We start from the raw sequence: 19,553 nt of genomic DNA, 5'->3' as shown, positions 1-19,553 counted from the left end.
TTTTTTTGTTGTTGTTAATTAACCTTCTTTTGTTCATCTCTGTTTTGTTCTTGAAAAAAGAGAAGTTATTAAATGTTTTAATCTCCTTGAACCTCAATTTTCTTATCTGTAAAAAAAAATGGAATTAGTGTTTCCTCTCTTTGGGTGAAAGCACTATATAAGTGTCAGGTTATCTTTATTAAATCCACCTGAAAAATTTGGTTAAAAAATTGTATTGGAAGTAAATTACTCAACATACTATTTACTTATTGTCTTGGGAGAAAAAATGTAATCATGGAGGAAACAATATTTTTTTCTTCTGTCTGGTAGAATGGCTCACTAAGAGAACACCAATCTTTTTAATAATTCACTCAATCAACGACTATTTTTTTGGGTGCCTCCTATGGACCAGGTGCTGTTCTATGTGATAACAACACATCATTGTAAAAGGAAAGGAAAAATCCCTTACTGCATAGAGCTAACATTCTAGAGTAAATATATCCAGAGAGAGAGAGAGAGAGAGAAATTTTTTCAATTGTCTACAGTGAGCCAGACACCATATGTGCACATCATTTCATTTAATCCTTACCCAAACCTTGATGATTATGTATTATTGTCCTACATTACGGAATTCAAAATTGAGACTCAGAGGGGTAAAGTGGTTTCCCAAGGTCCGAAAACCCAGTAAATTATACAACAGGTGTTCAAATAAGTAGTATCTGACTACAGGCCACTATTTTCCAAACAGTTCCTACTAACTGAAAGAATGGATGGGACGTAGAACAAACAGCCTGTCCCAAGATCAGAGAACCCACCCCATCTACTGACACATTCATTTTGAAGGGCTAGGTCTTACAGGCTTTCCTGATTCCTAATATCTGGGATTCTGCTTCCCTACAGAGATCTACATTACTTTATTAGTCTTTGATACTTTTTTCCAGATTCTAGCTTTGGCTTCCAATGAGTCAACATTGCTGATTTTCTAGACTCTGGTCTCTCCTTTCCAAACTAGATCTTCACAGGTTTCTGTCTTTTCCAATTCAGTTGAATCTATGAGCTTTTTGGAACTCATTCCTCCTTCCATTTTTAGTTAACAATTAAAATTATGGGACTAGAATCTTCTAGGCTGCTTCTAGGAATGGAATGCAGATGCAATTGAAACAGAGAATCTGTTCAACTCTAATCCACTAGCTCCCTCTGGCTTAGCTAATCAACCAGTTTAAAATTTGTTCTTTCTTGTGTGTATGTGTTTTAATCTCTCAAGATCTGGTTATGATAAAGGTCAAAAGTCCTTTTTATTAATTTCATTTGTTTTTCAATTTGACAAGAAAATTGTACACATACTTACGTACATATGTATATAGATGCGTGTATATATATGTTTACACAAATATAAATACAAATATACATTATATGTATATATGTATATATAATATGCATATGTATATATATTACAAATATAAATTTATATGTATATATAAAAGAATAAAAGTAAATACACATAAAGACAAGGAGAATAATCACCTACAGAATCTCCCTACTCAGAAACAAGCTTTGCATAGAATCTTACTATCCTATAAATTTCTTCCTATCTATGGTAAGGCTTTCTGTAAATAATTCATAATTGGCTGATTTATTTAATCAACCAACTGGCCCAATCTATATAAAATATAGTCAATTATATTAATCATTCCACTAAATTGCTGTTTAATTAAATTGAACAGAAATCCCCATCAAAGTCCTATAGGTAAAAAGTATGTGGCAAATACATTATTTATTGTATGTATGTGGTTTATGTGTGTGTGTGTTAAATACAGAAGACATTTTAGATAAATAGTAAAATATTAAACACTTCTAACTTGAAGGGAACCTAAATCTCTTTCTCAAATTAACTTACCGCATAACCGAATCTACCAGAGCTTATAAAAATTTATTACATTTCATCTTGAACCCCATTTGGGAAAAGGGACAAAGTTTCTCCTCAAATTATAACTCACAAAGCTACTGCAATTCTATATGCACATCATATTGATTAATAACAGTGAAAAGAAGCACTGCCTTCAACTTGGCACGATTCTATCATCAGGGAATTGTCAGGTTATCAGGAGATGTGCAGTTCCGTGCTGGTAACATAGACCACTGTGCTCAATTTTGGGATTTGACAAACTCAAGTTTATTCAGTAGGCTTTGGCTAATTTCCTTTGGGAAATCAGCTCAGTAAAATTCATAGATAGCGCTCGATTTTTGACTTTTAAAGGGACAAATTCATAAAATTAACACTTTCCAAACCTCTTCATCACCAAGAACATATATAGGCATACACTTACACACCCACACGGCTCAGAAATCACTGATATCTGTGTGACATAACCATTCCAAACTAAGGCAAAATTTAGGTCTTGACCAGAAGTCTGGCCAGAACTCATCACTTACATAAAATATTAATTCCACAGATGTAAATCTAATTAGTCAATCAGTATTAAACACAATTCTTCATGGCACATTTAGGCAAAGGTGAGCTAGCAGAGGCATAATTGGGAAGGAGCAGAAGACAAAACTGATTGTTCAAAATCATTCAACAGTCCTGTTGGGTTCACTTTTTAAAAAGATGTGAGCTTTGTTAATATTATGTGGTCACTGATAATTCCATTTATGACTATACTTGATCTAACTGAATTAATTCTTAAAAAAGATAGTCTGTGGTTGTAATTTATTTTTTTTTAAAGATTTATTTATTTATTTGAGAGAGAGGAGGGGGAGGGACAGCAGGAAAGGAAGAGAGAGAATCCCAAGCAGATTCTCTGCTGTGCTTGGAGCCCGCCCTGAGATCATGACCTGAGCAGAAATCAAGAGTCCTATGCTCCACTGAGTAAGCCACCCAGGTGCCCCTCTAGTTATAATTTTAAAAGCACTTCCTTAATTTTTTTTTTAAACTTTTCTTCCTGTTTTCTTTCTTAAATTAAAGTTGATTAACAAAGTCTTTCCTACCTCTTCATAGGTGTTTGGCACCCTACAAAAACCACCGAAGCTTCTTTTTCAGCTAGTGGAATAGCTCTAGGCTCTGCTTCAAACTTTTATTGCTCCTGTGCTGTGTTGAAAGATAATTCGCCATACGTTTCTCCTATTTCTGCACATCTTGGAAGCAGAGACACTGAATGCTTACTTTTGTTCCAGACTTTTTGAGAATGTTTGTATAGTGAACAATCTTGAAAGACAGAAGTAGTTCTCCCCATGGAGCAAACAGCAGTTTTGTTTACAGTCCAGTATAATAAAGATAAGTTCTCCCTCTGCAGCAAAGGGCAGGTTTGCTTGCTGCCATTATTAAAAAAAACAAAAACAAAAACAAAAACAACAAAAAAAAAAACCCTGAGTTTCCTAAGCTTAGGGAGCTGCAGCTATGACATAAACCCACTGTGTGTATAGGTGTCACCTAGCCTTCATCATATCACCGTGTAGTAACTGGAGCTTGGGGACCTGATGTAAAAAAATAAAAATAAAAAATAAAAAGACAATATTCTGGCTACCGCTATCACTGTGAGTCACAAACTGCCCTTTGTCTCTGTTTTCTGCCAGCATCCATGAAACTGTGGCAGATCTTTCACAGTTCTTGACATTTCGTTTCCCCAGTTTCTGTCCTTCTGCTTTATAAATAGGTGCTCTTCTCCACCCAGATCCTTTAGATGTTGACTAATTTGGTTGGTATATTTTTCTTTTACTTCAGTTTCTCTCCACATGTCTGCCTCCTTAGTTGACCTTTCTGTCTATGGTTCCCAGTTTTCCAGGAAAAAAAAAAAAAGGATCTGATTAAATGATAAGTGACAAGGAAGTAAAGACAGAGGGATAAAAAGGATGAAAGAGAAAGTGTGAATACAAAGGAAAGTGTGGGTTATACATGGAGCATGGGCCCATGAGAACCCATACAACAGCTGGGTTTTCTATTCTATCCCCACTAGAGACTTTTAGAGAAGTACTGGGGCTGGGAGCTGGAGGGGATGCATTACTGGGGGAGTGCCTTGCTTATCTGACAGTTTGACTCTACTTTTTCATTTCTTAGTGTTCACTGCTAAAAATATTACTTCTTTATACCTTTTTCCAACCCTCCAACAATAAAATCAGTAGACTCATATTCAGATAAATACAGTTAGTGATAAAATACTCAGGAATTTTTACTTGCTTATTATCTCTATTTCTGCGAGTTCCAGAGGGATGAGCAGTAGTAGCCCCCTGAAACATGAGCCCTGACAATCAGTGGAAACTTATTATAAATGTAGATTTCCAGGTCATATACCCCATAGATTCTTATTTAGTAGAGTTGAGTTCCATTTTGGGTGAGCTTCTTGGGTGAATCTGCTAAAATTTGTCTACAGAATATGAGAAACTCTGCCCCAGAAGCTGCCTCTTGGTCTGGTATTATGCACATTTGTTTAGTCTCAAAGAGATAGTTCAACCCCAAATACATAGATTAGTCATTGACAAATGTTAGTTGATGGCAGTGATTTGCCCTGGCAGACACTCCACTGCCAGGTGTGTTTTGATAGTTATTTTTTGGCCCATGAAATTGAAAGATTCATATTAATATGAAAAAAGAAACTACTTAGTTTAAGCATTTTGGAATATATTTGGAATGATTCCTTCTTCTAATGATATGTACATTATTAGCAATGGCCATATACAGAAAGGTATATAAGTGGAATGAAAAAAAATCGAAGCTGTAGCTTATAAACACCTTTGGTAAAATACTGTTATCCTAATAGTATCTTATTGAATAAGTTAAACAATGTGAAAACTTTTGAAAGACTAATAAGGGGGTATTTTTGAAAAGTACAGACTATTTCAGTCATTACTATTGGGATCATAAGATAAAATAGGATGTTAGTGAAAAATACCTTATATCAGTGTTTGAGATGCATTTAGAGAGGGTGTCACATAATGGCATCAGTAGCTCTGCAGGTATCTCTAATTATTCTAACTCCCTAATAATGATGCCCGTGGGAAAATTCTTGATTCATTTTCTCAACATTTTTTAAACTAAGTAGAATTGAATAACCTAAGCCATAGAAATATCACAACAGCTCTTCTCTTTGAGTACAGACGAGCAAATTTAATTTCCATCGGGTTTGATTGGGAGTTTCACACTTAAATTTAATCAGAATATACTCCAGGTGAAACTCAAGAGAACAAAGAAAATGCCACGTGTCTACAGTACTCTAGAGATAGAGATACAATAGTTTAGAATGCCGGGGACTACGACGCTATTGGAAACGTTTCCATCTGCACATCAATCTGAATTACTGTGGGATTACTTGGGACAACTAATGTTACATTAAACAATTTGATCGATATTCTAACATGTACACACTTTCACTATCAGTAGGTGGTCTTTATCAATAAGAGCACCTCTTAAAAAACAGCAACATAAATTCAGACAGTATATTTCAGATATTCATCTTTTCACTAAAGTTACGTTGACAAAAGGTTATAGGACTTACAGTTTACGACAACTTTTACTTTTTTCACGTCTGGGAATGACACATCATTTTCCGCACTGCATTCATATTCTCCGGCCTGGTCCCTTGTAATTCCATAAATATCCAAATATTGTCCATTTTCAAATGGTTTTGCTACAAGGAAAAAGTGCAGCATGTTTAATTGTAGCCGCCTGAGGCTTCATTCAAATAAAATAACAATCTCATGTCTTCCTATTAGATACTGCTGACAAAACAATCCCAAATGAAACTGGGGAATTATTAAACCCTTTGTTCTTCTATGTTCAGAGGAAAAGTCAGAGAAAAAAGCAGAAACTGAACAAGGGATACTAGAACAACTGTTTCCCCAGAACAGGATATACATGTGTTCTTTTTAATTGATTGTGGTCTCCTAACCTCGTCGCACATCAAACAGAGCTCTGCACATTTCTGTAATTGAGTTCAACAACCTTCTAGCAGTGTAGATGAAATTCACTAATATGGCTTGGTACATATTGACTTTTATACAGTGTAAGCTAGCAAGTTGACACTTAACCTAACTAAATGTTGCTTTTCTTTTGGGAAAATTTCATACTCATTCTCAAGGTTTCAAGCCAGATGGCTTGATAAGAGTATAGAGATACATTAAACCATCGCTGCATTTCAGTTTCCAAAATTATTAAGTTTTTAAGGGAGGCACACTATAGATAATATATATAACCTATCCAATAAACTTCAGGAAAAAAATATGATTCTCAAACTAAAAGTTAAGTGGTGGTAAAAAAAGTAAATTATCTTTATTTTTTAATATTCCAGGGAAAACATTCTTATTTGACTAAAAATAGCACTAGAGTAAAAATATAAGGACATAATCAAAGATGAAAAAAAATACTTGCAAATGAATGAAATTTGGGAAAAAAAGACTCCTTTCTGAAATAATAGAATTTTTATTTATTTGAAAACAGAAACGCAGGCAGGAGGGATCCTGTTTATCAGAGACGCGGTAGAGGAAGAATGAGCCTATGTGAATTTCTGGGGTGGGGGGAGGCTCTTCTCCCTCCTTATACAAGTCTTGAAAAATCACATCTCAATCCATGCCAAAGAGAATTGAAAAATGATATAATAATTCCATTAAATGGTCTGTTTTCAAAAGTCAACCTTATTCTTGTTTTCATTTTACTCTCTTGGCCAAAACTACTGTAATGCTGTAGAAGTTAGAACACTGGTAAGAAGATTCAATTTCATATGAATAAAGCAAAATGAAATTTGGTCATGGTGCTCCAAATCCAAAATCTATGTCAATTAACAAAAAAATGTTTTTCCTGTGGGCTCCCTTGTCTGGGCCAATATCAGTCACTACACTGTTTGCCCTCAGGTAGCTATGAGCTTGTTAATTGAAACCTGGAGTGTTTAGAGTATATATGATTACATCACTTCTCCATTTTTATCTGGCTGCTCCTAAATTGTAGATAGGGAAGAGTTACACTTCTGAGATGATAGTTGGCTGATAAGCTATTTCAGTTACACAGAGGTGAGCTTACAAAAGCAGCAATTGCCCTCAAATCCATATTCTTAAAATCTGATTTTATTTTATAACTATTTTCTTAGTTCAACCTAATGCCCTATCTGACTCCATACACTAATATAATATTGATTTTCTATCGTTTCTTTCTTTTTATCTTATTTTCATCCCCACAATGAAGATTATCTAGGCTTAAATGTGTCTATAAAAACTATTGAAACATAGGAGGACAAAATCCTTATTCACATCCAAGAATTTTTAAAGTGTAACTTGAATTATAAAGTAAGGGGATAATAAATGAAAATTAAAGTATGGGTAAAAGTGATATATTATACCATGATTAAATAACCTAGCTGGCCAGGAAAAAACGAAGCCCATCATGTGAAAAGGTAAAAACATTGCAAAACTTTATAAAAACAAATTTATTAGGGTCTAACTTATTTTCAATATTACAATGTTACATGAACATTTCTATTTCACATCTATTGAATGTTTGTCCCTGGGAGGTGTGTGTGTGTGTGTGTGTGTGTGTGTGTGTGTATAATCACTGGTATATAGATGTAGATAATCACTGGTCTAAAACAGCAACTGAAGGATAACTTTCAGCTTTGAGTTTCTGATAGGGATCACAGGCTGAGACAGGTCCTTACAGTCTGCTTTCTCCTTATATAGTTCCTCTTTCTGCTGCCTAGATACTTTATCCTTCAGTTCACCCTGATAACTTCTCATCTTTCAGTCTCTGATTAAGCAATATGTCCTCAGAGAAACCTTTCCTGATTTAGTCACTACTCAGTCTAGTAGCTTCATGTTACATACTTTCAAAAATAAAATAAAAAAGCCTGCCCTAATGTTATGTGGCGTATACATGTTTGTTTGCTATTACTTATTTAACTATTAGCAACTTTTAAAATACTTATCTTTCTGTTATACTATGAATTTTGTGATATAGGGGCTCCTAGGGGTGGCTCAGTCAGTTGAGCTTTCAACTCTTGGTTTGGGCTCAGATCATGATCTCAGGGTCCTGAGATGGAGCCTAGCCTCAAGCTCCATCCTCCGTGGGGAGACTGCTTGAGATTCTCTCCCTCTCCCTTTGCCCCCCCACCCCCCGCTTGTGCGTCCACGCTCTCTCTCTCAAATAAATAAATAAATAAATAAATCTTTTAAAAAAATTCTGTGTGGCCACCTGGGTGGCTCAGTTGGTTAAGCATCTGCCTTTGGCTCAGGTCATGATGCCAGGATACTGTGATCGAGCCCCACATCACGCTCCCTGCTCAGTGTGGGGCATGATAGAAATTTCATCCAGAAAATATGACATTTCATTAAGATTAATTTTCTTATTCAATTATTACCCATGACACTATAAATAAAAATAATATTTACCTTTTATTGATTCCTTATTATGTGTAAATTTCCATGATAAATACTTTCCTTTTTTCTTTTTTGTAAAGACTTATTTATTTATTTTAGAGAGAGTATGAGTGGGGGGAGAGGCAGAGGGAGAGAGAAGTTCAAGCAGACTCCCTGCTGAGTGCAGGGTCTAATGTGGGGCTCAGTCTCACAACCCTGACATCATGACCTGAGCTGAAATTAAGAGTTAGACGCTTAAGTGGCTGAGCCACCCAGGTACTCTGATAAATGCTTTTCATTACGAATTCCTCAGTTAACCTTAGGTAAATGCATCAGATAGGTTCTGTAATATAGAATAAGATTCTATATGGCTAAAGAAGTTAAATATCTTGTTAATGGACCCAGTGACTGATATGAAAGTCAGATCCAAAACCTGCATGCCTGATCTGTATGCCACTGAAATGTTGCATTAGTTTTCTCACTTGTAAATGGTAATAATAAAAATGCTTATTCACTGCAAGAACTAAATTAGGCCATATACATGTAATCCTTGCTCTCAGAATTATAAAGCACTATATGGATATTGATTTAATCTCTGAATTATTAGTTTTCCATAGCTGCCATAACAAATGACCACAAATTTACTGGTTTAAAACAATATAAATTTATTATCTGACAGTTCTGTAGACTGGAAGTCCAGAACAGGGCCATGGTAACTGGAATAAAGGGTCCTCCAAAGATACTCATGTTCTAATTTTTGGAGTCTGGGACTCTATTAGCTTTCACGGAAAAAGGGACTTTGCAAATGTGTTAAGTACCCTGTGATTAAGAGACTATGATGGAGAGCTCAGTCCAATCATATGAGTCTGTAAGTGTAGCATGTGGAAGAGTGGGTCAGTGAGATGTGATGTGAGAAATCACCACCGCTGACTTTGAAGATGGAGGAAGTGGAACACGAGCCAAGGAAAGCTGTGTCCTCTGGAAACTGGGAATGGCCCTCAGCTGACAGCAAAAAATTGATTCTCCTCCAGAACTAAAAAAAGAACACAGCCTGTCAATATTTTCCTTTTAATCCGGCGAGACCAGTATTAGATTTCTGAACTATAGAAGTGTAAAATAGGAGTGTTTTAAGCCACTAACTTTGTAGTGATTTGTTACAGCAACAATATAGAACTCATACAGTGCCTCCTTGGGCTAAAATCAAAGAGTCAGCACTGCAGGATTCCTTTCTGGAGGCTCATTTGCTCCTTCAGGTTGTTGGGAGAATTAAGTTTCTTGCTACTATGGTACTGAGAATATCATTTCCTTGATAGAAGGTGATTCCTAGCTTCTAGAGATCCCCTCATTCCTTGCCTCATAGCCCCTTCATCTTCCAAGCCAGCAAATGGTGGGTTCAGTCCTCTCTCACTTTGAATCTTTAGGGCCTCTTCTCCAGGTGCATCTCTCTGAACGACTCTTCTGCCTTCCTCTTCTATTTTTAAGGACTCCTGTGATCCAATTGAGACCATCTGCTTAATCCAAGATAATCTTCTCATCTCTAGTTCTTAACGTTAATCACATCTACAAAGTCTCTACCATGTAAGGTAACCTAGTCACAGTTTCCAGGGATTAGGACATGGACATCTCTGTGGGCCATTATTCTGCCGACCACACTTGTTCAGTGAACTTGCAGTTATTTTGCACATACAACTTGTGATCTGCCTATAATTTTCAAAAACAGCAGGAAAAGAAAATGTGTGGTTGAACTGATAAAGTTGCTGAGTTCATTAGTACCTCTGAAAAATATGAGTGAAGTTCCGAAAAATAAATTTAATTAAGACATTCTTTTGGAAGCAAGTGCTTTTCGGGAGAATGTACTGCAAACCTAACAGGTAATGTAATTCAGGAAAGTGTTGTTAGAGCACAGAAGTAGTGGGGTTTGATGAAGCAACGAGAGAGGGTGTAGAGGCAGATAAAATCATGGAAGCCACCTACTGAAATGATTGCAACAGAGATTTCAGAAGCAAACAAAAGTCACCAGTAAATAAAAAGCTCAGCATTTTGATTTGTTTTGTTACATATATATAATAGTTTATCAGACATTAATGAAGGAAAGTTCTTAAGTCAGCTCACAATCATTTCTTTCCTGCCTGCCTGGCTCCTTTCCTTCCATTCAAATGACATTATTTGTGGCAAGATCACTGACCAGTGAATAAAACTGTTTTCATTTCAAAGAGCTTATAGTTTACAGTGGAAACAAAAATATAAGCAGGAAATTTCAGTAAAGTGATAAATATATTTGGGGTAAATATAGATACTATGCTGTCATAATTGCGCTGGTATAACTTCAAGAAAAAATATTCAAAAAATGTGTTCGGGCCAGAGCATTCATGTAGTGGAAGACCTGGTATGCCTTTGAAGGAACATGTCTGCCCTTTAACTTAAATAATAATACACAGTGCTGTAAGCAAAAGAGTACAGCAAATTTGAATATTTTAAAATACTGTATTTTAAAAAGAACTCTGGAATTCTGCCCCCAGTTACTTTTAGGAATAAAGATCAGACCTACCTCCTTGCCATAAGCCACCAGAGAAATGGATAAAATATATAAAACAACTTGTTTCAGACATTGGACAATAGGCCGCACAAGACTGTGATCCCTAAAGCAAACAAGGTGAGTCCTATAATTGATCTCCATAACTTTCTATCTAGAAGCAATTTTCACCTCCCTGTGCCCAGTGATATTGTTGACTTGAGCAAAGAAAGACTGGAATTCTGGCAGGCCACGGGGGCTGGATGTAGTGGTGCAGAGTTCTAGAGAGAAGGAACACATAGTGACCAAAAAAACTATAGAAACCTACATGTGCTTTCTTGTCTTTACTGCAGACAAGGCTGTACATGCATGGGGAGAAATCCCAAAATGTTGGGAAAAGAATAACTGGAGAATTTGTAAGCTGAACAATTCTCAGAGCTTGAACAAGTTGATGAAACGTTTGATCTCTGACCAGAATGGGCAGGCTTCTGTAATTATTCAGTGGAGACTCCAGAGGGGTTATGTCTTAGTAGTGGGACTTAAAAAAAAAAAAAAAAAAAAAAAAAAGCTGGAGCAAAGACTCTTCTAGATCTGCTCTTTAAAGCTTAAAAACAGGGTTCAATGGACCAAAATTATCTCTAAATTATACAGCTTCATGTAAGAAAAAGGAAGGACACTTTTTAAAGGAATAAAATAGACCCTATATAACCAACAGGCTAACAATACAATGTTCAGTATCCAATTAAAAAAATTACTACATATTCAAATAAGCAGGAAACTGTGAATAACTAGGAACAAAATCAGTCAATAGAAGGAGATCTAGAAGTGATAGAGATGATAGAACCATCACAAGAAGATGTTAAAATAGCCCCCATTATAACTATGTTCAAGTATTTAGGGTAAAGTGTGACTATAATGAGGAGAGGAATGGAAAATAGAAAAAAAAATAATCCAATGACAATTCTTGACATAGAAACAAACTCAGGTGAAATATTAATTGGCTAAAATTAACAGCAGATTAGACATTGAAGAATAAAATATTAAACTTGAGAGCACAGCAAGAGTATATAGTATATATCCAACCTGAAAGAGGGAGAAAAAAGCACTCATAATTAATTAAATAGAAGAATCTCAGTGACATATGGAACAATGTAAAAATTTCTTATATATGGATATTGGGGCCCCAAAAGAGGGTAGAAAAAAATCTTTGAAGAAATAAAGGCCGAATATTTTCCAAATTTGATGCACACAATAAAATGTCAAATCTGATAAGTTAAAACTCTCAAGCAGGATAAATACAAATAAAATCATTCAAATGCACATAATCAAGTTTCTGAAAGTCAGAGAAAGAGAGAAAATCCAAACAGCAACAGCAACCAGAGACAAAATACTTATTACATATGAAGAAAGAGAAATATGTATTTTTCAGACTTCTTATCTGAAACTATGTAATCCAGTTGACAACAGTACAACATCAGAATAAAAGTCTAAAATCGGTCCTGTAAGCTTCAACCTTAAGAAGCTAGAAAAATAACAAAACCTAAAATGAATAGAGTTGTGGAAATAATAGTGAAAATCAGCAAAGTTAAAAATGGACAATCAATAGAGAGAATCAATGAAACCAAAAGCTAGTCTCTCAAAAGATCACTGAAAGGGATAAAATTTAGACAGACTGATAAAGAATAAAAAGAAAGACCACACAAATTACCAATATCAGAAATGAAAAAGAGGACATTACTATACTTACAAGAACAACTGAATGGCTACTAAGTAAATATTAAGAAGAAAAACTACCTACCATTTAACTCAAGAATTTAGATGACATGGGCAAATTCCTTGAAAGATATGAATCTTCAAACTGATTTAGAAGAAAAGGAAAATCTAAATATTCAATATACATTCCATGAAAAGAAATTGAATTTGTAAGTTAAAAAATTACCAACAAAGAAAACTTCAGGATCATGTTTATTAAGATTTTAAGAAAGAAATAATACCACATATACAAAGTTTTTATGAAAAGGAAGGAGGGGGAAATTTCCCCAAGTCATTTTATGAGGCTAGCATTAACTTTAATATCAAATTCAAGATACCAAAAGAAAAAGAAAAAATTTATAAACATAGACACAAAAATATTTTGACAAATGTTTAGTAAACAAATCCAGTAATATTTAAAATGATAATACACCATGGCCAAGTGTGGTTCATCCCAGGATTGAAAGGCTGGTTTGTACAACTAAAAAAATTAAACAATGTAATTCACTATATTAAGAAGAAAAACAAAAATATACAAATATCTCTAGATGCAGATAAATCATTGAAAAAGTTCAATATTCGTTCAAGATAATAAAAAGTTTCAGGAAACTGAGAATTGAATGGGACTTTCTCAACCTGACAAAAACTTTTCTGAAAACCCTACATCTGACCTCATATTTAATGATGTAAGGGTAAACAGTTTCCCAACCAAGATGAGGGTCAAGGCAAGACTGTCCACTCTGACCCATATCTCACATCTTATACATAAAGTAACTCAGCAATCAGCATTGACCTAAAGGTGAATCACAGAACTATAAATATTCTAGAAGAAAACAAAGGAGAGAATCTTTATGACCTTGACTTGGCCTAAGAGTTCTTAGATATGATACCATGAGCACAAGCCATACAAGAAGATATTGATAAACTGGATTTCATCAAAAGTAAACAATGTTTGCTGTGCAAAAAGCACCATTAATTAATGGCAAGCCATGTAATGGGTGAAAACTTTATAAATTACATATTAGACAGAGGACTTGTATCCAAAATATATAAGAACTCTCAAAACTCAAAAAAACATACAACCTAATAAAGAAATGGGCAAAAAATTTCAACACACTTTGTTAACTAAAAATACTTAGATAGTAAGTAGGCATGTCAAAAGATAATGAACATGATTAGTCATTAAGAATATTAGGGAAAAAATCAAAATGACATTCTGCTGTATATGTATTAGACTGGCTAAAACAAACAAAAACTGATGGGTGCTAGCAGGAAGGAGAGCATTGGCGTCTCTCCTGCATTGCTGGTAGGGATGTGAAATGATACAGTCCTTTTGGAAAATAGTTTACTAGTTTTTCATAAAATTAAACATGCATTTACTGTGTTACCTAGCAATCTGACTCCTAGAAAAATGCACACAAAAGCCTGTATACAAATGTTTATATTAACATTTTAAGCTTTTTAAAATGTATTTGAGAGAGAAAGAGAGCATGCAGGAGCGAGGAGACAGAGAATCTCAAGCAGACTCTGTGCTGAGTGCAAGGCCCAACTCAGGGCTCGATCTCACAACCCATGAGATCATGACCTGAGCTGAGACCAAGAGTCTGACACTTAATTGGCTGAATCACCCAGATGCCCCTGTTCATATTGGTTTTTATATCTCACTTTAACCAGTGAATTAGTAAACAAACTGTGGTAACTCCATATAATGCAATACCATTTGCCAATAAAATTATTCACATATACATAACTTGGATGGACCTCAAATATATTTTATTAGATGAAAGACACTAGTCTCAGAAGGCTACATGTATGGTTTCATGTATAAGACATTCTGGAAACAGCAAGGTAGAGGTAAGAGATAGAGGTAAAGAATAAATCAGGTCTTGCCAGGGGTTGGGGGATGGGAGGCTGGAGGACTACAGAAGGGCAGCATGAAGGAATTTCTTAAGAGAGATGAAACTGTTCTGTATCTTGACTGTGGTGTGGATACATGAGGACTCGTTTTTCAAAACCCACAGAATTTTATACTACAAGAAGTGATTATTTTCTTTGTGTAAATTTAAAGACAAAAACGTATTGATATACTACCATACATCCACTAAAATGGATACATTAAAAAGATTTGCAATACCAAATATTGGTAAGGAGGTGGAGCGCGTAGCCCAGTGCCCTCTGAAGAGGGCACATCAAAATCCCTGTTTTCCTGTGCTTTTAGTCCTACGGGGAAGGAGAGAATTTTAGGAGTATTCTAATTTGGTTCTTGGTTAATCACATTTTAAAAGTTCCATAGAGGTGATGTGAATTACACCTCATTTTGCTATCTGTTGCCTTAGGATTTCAGCTGAAGGTTCCCTTTTAGCATCTTATTATATTAGCTTTGTGACCTAGGGCTTTCTGTGAATAATACTCTCTCTACTCCACGGTCTGGCCAGAGAATAGAACTTTGACTTCTTTGGTGTTTAATTATTATTACAAGTTCCAATACGGAAATAGTATTCATAAAAGATTACCTGAAGGAAATTCATTCATTTCTTTAGCTATTTAAAATTTTTCTTTTCAGAGTAAGCCGGTACATTAGAAAGCTGTACACTTGCACTACTTGATTTTGATTCCTATTGAATTTCCTTTACCAAACCTTGCTTTGGTGTTATCACACCAGTCTTCACTGACAGACAATATAAGAAAGGCCATATGAAACTTCCCATTACATTTTTATCAGAAAAGTTACTGAGGTCCTGCTGTTATAATCAATGTATCAACTTTCCTGAGGATCCATGGGAGAAATTCTTTGTGCATCTTAGTACCAGGAAAAGCTCTGCTTCTCACATCCCAATTTGCTTTGATATTATGATCCACGATCTTATAAACTGTTTCTCTTTTTTCTAGGCCGCTAGGAAATTTAAGGCCAAGATAAAGGAAAATATACTTTTGATGTCTCTATGCTTAATGGCGTTTTGAGGGTCATTAGGTAATATGTGGACAGATCAGGACATCATAAATAAGAATAGCCAACGCTATTTGGAAAATAGCTATATTACATCTAATGGAACAGAACTGTGTTAAAATCAAATAGATTAGATGATTTCCTATTGGATATTACCATGGAGCTTTTGGATCTTACTTTGTGTACAAGCAGAAATACTTGCTCAGCATACAGAAAACAAGGAAACATGGTGTCTAGTAGGAAGGCTAGAATAATTGGGACACCACCTCAAGATCATCAAGCATGACTAATCATGATGACGCTTCTAAGTCATTTAGCATTTTGAGGAAGTAGACATATACCCACAATTATTGCAAATGTATTCTTATGAATGGTCTTGTTGGGAAAAGAGAAAGAAAAAAAAAAGAGATATTTTATAACAATAATGGAGAAGGAAGTAATGAAGACTGTGGGCTTCAGAGTAGATGCACTAGGTTTGAGTGATCTGGATCTATTTTTAACTTTTCTCAGAGTCAATTTTGTCATATAAACTAAGAAAACAATATCGACTTCACAAGGCTATTATGAGCACTGAATGTAAGAATATTTATAAAACTGGGACACTGGGTGGCTCAGTTGGTTAAACGTCAGATTCTTGATTTCAGCTCAGGTCATGATTTCAGGGTTGTGAGATCTATCCCTGCATCAGGCTCTGCCCTGGGCGTGGAGCCTGCTTAAGATTCTCTATCTTCCTCTCCTCCTGCCCCTCCCCTCACTTCTCTCTCCCCCTCTTTAAATAAATAAATAAATAAATAAATAAATAAATAAATAAAAACAAAAGTTAAAAAAAAAAAAAAGAATATGTATAAAGCCCTGTGCAAAATTCCAATAAAATTAAAAAAATCTATATATATATATAGATTTAATATTTTATTTTATTTATTTGAGAGAGAGAAGAGAGTGAGAGGGAGCACAGCAGGGGGAGCAGCAGAGGGAGAGGGAGAAGCAGGCTCTTTACTGAGCAGGGAACCCGACGTGGGGCTGGATCCCAGGACTCTGGGATCATGACCTGAGCTGAACGCAGACGCTTAACCAACGGGGCCACCCAGGTACCCAAAATGAATATTTTTATTGATAAAAATTATTGATAAAAATAAAACTGAAATTATGATGTATTATTCAGTGTCTATAGTATTCGTATTTAAAAGGTAAGAATTATGTTATCAGATCTCACAACATAATTTGATTCTGTTAACCAAAGCCAGAAAAGCAGTTTAATAGTTTAAAGAAAAAGACACAACCCATGTGCCTATCCCTATCAGACAGGGATCTGATTCACTCAGCATTGTACTACCAAATCCTTTCTAACTGCCATCACGCAGTTTGGATTATGTGACTATTTTTCTGGCCTCTCTATACTTGGGGCTTTGAGATGCATTTTCCCTGGAAAACAAGTGATTCCTTTTGCAATGGCAAGTTTAGTCATTATTTTTCCTTTCAAAATTTAAATAAAAAAAAAAAGAAAAGAAAAGGAAAGGAAAGGAAAGTGAGATAACATACTTTATATTGGGGAAGAACTGCCCCTCTACCTCCTTTCCAGCCCTACCCCTAACACACACGTTCTTCCAGGGTGGTAAATTACAACAAGGGAGCGCTTGCAAAGGAACTGGCTGTTACTGTTTATATGGTTGTTTGCAGCTAGGTTCTGCTCTGACCAGGTTGAATCCACGTATTAGGGATTATTTATGGCAATGTATTATTTGCTATGTATTATTTACGGCTCTATGAACGGAGCCATATGTTACTGGCCTGCACCACGTGAAACCTCTATTATGTTCCATTTGAAAGTATTGTAACTTATCTGAATGAACTCGTCAACATATGCTATAGTCTAATAAAACTATCTTCTCCAAATGACAATAGCTGTAGTTACAGAAGATTCAACTGGGTGTCAGGAAATAATGCTTACACTTCCATGGTACCTGTAACTCACTGTATGGCTTTATATAGATGTTCCTCAACATATCTGTTCCTTATTTGCAGCATTGGCAAAACAGGAATTGTTTTATTCCTAGTTATCATTCTTGTTGAGTAAACTCCAGTTACGGACACTCTTCTTTTCTGTCATGTGAAACAGCCCAGTGTCTATGTAGGTCTGTAGAGCTAATCCTAATTATGTGTCAAAACTCTCCTGTGTATATATATATATATATATATATATATATATATATATATATATATATTTTTTTTTTTATAATTTTCATCAAAGCCAAAGACTCAATCTACCACTATTTTTTAAAGCTGCGCCTAATAGGAAATAGTACTGTGTTCCAGAAAAAAAAAATTCTTCCAATAAATGCTTTTTAGCAAACATTTTTGCTAAAAAATGGGCTGAAAAGTATAACCCCAAAAAGCCATACATGTGTTGACATCCTAACCTGCAGTGCTTCATAACGTGACCACATTTGCAGATATGTGGCCCTATTTGCAGATAGGGTCTCTAAAGCAGTGATTAAGTTAAACTGAGGGGACTTGATTCAATATGATTGGCGTCTTATAAAATGAAGAAATTGGACACAGGCATGAAGAGAAGGAAGACACTGTGAAGGCACCATGAGAAGAGAGCCATCTACCAGGCAAGGAAAGGGGCTGGAAATAGACCCCTCCCTCAGACCCCGCTAAGGAACCACCTTTGTCAACATCTTGACCTTGCAATACACATTTCTGCTGGTTAAACCACAGGGTCTGAGGTACGGTATTATGGCAGTCCTAGCAAACGAATACAGATGGCATACGGAGGCAGTAAAGGCAGATCTTGTCTCTTCAGGGACATTAACTATATTTAAAATGCTTGAAATTTGATGTATTGCTTCTTATTACTGGTTGACTTTTCATTCCATTTTTTACAAATTCTAAATGTTTGTTTCTCTTATTTATCCTCAGACAGCACATAAAGTATCACAGGATGTATAGAAGGGCCTGTCATTTTTCAAAACACTTTGTGGCATGTTAAAAAAAAAATCAAAGCAGTAATCCTTTCATTATTCCTTTTCTGTCCCTTCATATGCTTCTAATCTATTCTTAAACTCTATTCTCTTCCCAGTAAACTAGGTACCTTTCTGTATGTTTAAGAGTCTGCCTATTTGTTCCAATCCCTTGATCTCTCTTACAGGACTTCATAAAAAAAATCCATAAGATTTTCTGTTATGAGCAAAAAATTACTGCTTACCTCATATTTGGGTTCGTATTAGGAAAAGGAATAAAATAAGAATTTGTGTGACAAGGTACCATGGAAAAGAGTTGGAGGTAAAAAAATTGTGCCACTGTCTGGGGAAAGAGTTCTAAAATCCTCCATGGTTTTGCCTCAAACACGTCAAATCTTTGCTTTCAGCAAAAGTATTGTTTGGGCCAGCCCTTCTTGAATGTGAACCAACATGATGATATATAAGGTTTAATAAGAAGGGTCTGCTCTTAACTCCCTACACTTCCTACAGCCATTAACTTAGAAAATTAGGGAACTCAAGTGTTCTTATTTATTAATATATAAAAATGTTTATTACATTTCTTAAGTTAAAGAATGAGAGATGAATGGATGAAAGAATAATAGAATGAAGCAAGCATGACTATACAACGTAATGAATTGCCTGGCCTTTCCAGAGTTTGACCATCATTGCACCTCTCCCCCAACCCTAATACCTTCTGCCCTTTTCTTGGTGGATCTGGAATTAACACTGAAAAATAGAAGCAAAGCAATTATTATCATCATTTTCAGGGGACCTCAGGCTACCAGGGAAGGAGAAATCTTATATCAACATTGCATTCCTTTATCTTTCCAACATTTCCGGAAAGACTAGATAGATCCCGCTATTTTTGAAATGTCAAGACCAAAGTGAGAAAGGCAGAAACTTCAGAGGACTTAGGATTCAAAAAATTCTAGTTTTACAAAATATAATATCATGAACCCATAAGGGAACATGTGCTCAACATGATGACTGTATCTCACGTAGTACTTATTGGCTAAGAAGAAAGCTAAGCTGAAAAGGTCATTGT

At 35.4% G+C, this 19,553-nt stretch overlaps 1 protein-coding gene across 3 annotated transcripts in view; it reads right to left on the bottom strand.

Annotated features, from left to right (window-relative positions):
• NEGR1 (neuronal growth regulator 1) overlaps positions 1-19,553 on the bottom strand; it is an 804,818-nt gene that overhangs the window by 264,550 nt on the left and 520,715 nt on the right. For all 3 annotated transcript variants that reach the window (XM_026497808.4, XM_057310558.1, XM_048220720.2), the window contains exon 4: positions 5,469-5,600. In XM_026497808.4, coding sequence (XP_026353593.1) covers positions 5,469-5,600 — 132 coding nt within the window. The remainder of the gene's footprint in view (positions 1-5,468; positions 5,601-19,553) is intronic.

The sequence above is a fragment of the Ursus arctos genome, unplaced genomic scaffold, assembly GCF_023065955.2.
Source record: "Ursus arctos isolate Adak ecotype North America unplaced genomic scaffold, UrsArc2.0 scaffold_12, whole genome shotgun sequence".
Classification (NCBI taxonomy): domain Eukaryota; kingdom Metazoa; phylum Chordata; class Mammalia; order Carnivora; family Ursidae; genus Ursus; species Ursus arctos.
Note: the sequence above shows the minus strand (reverse complement) of the source record. Positions and strands in the feature narration are given on the sequence as shown.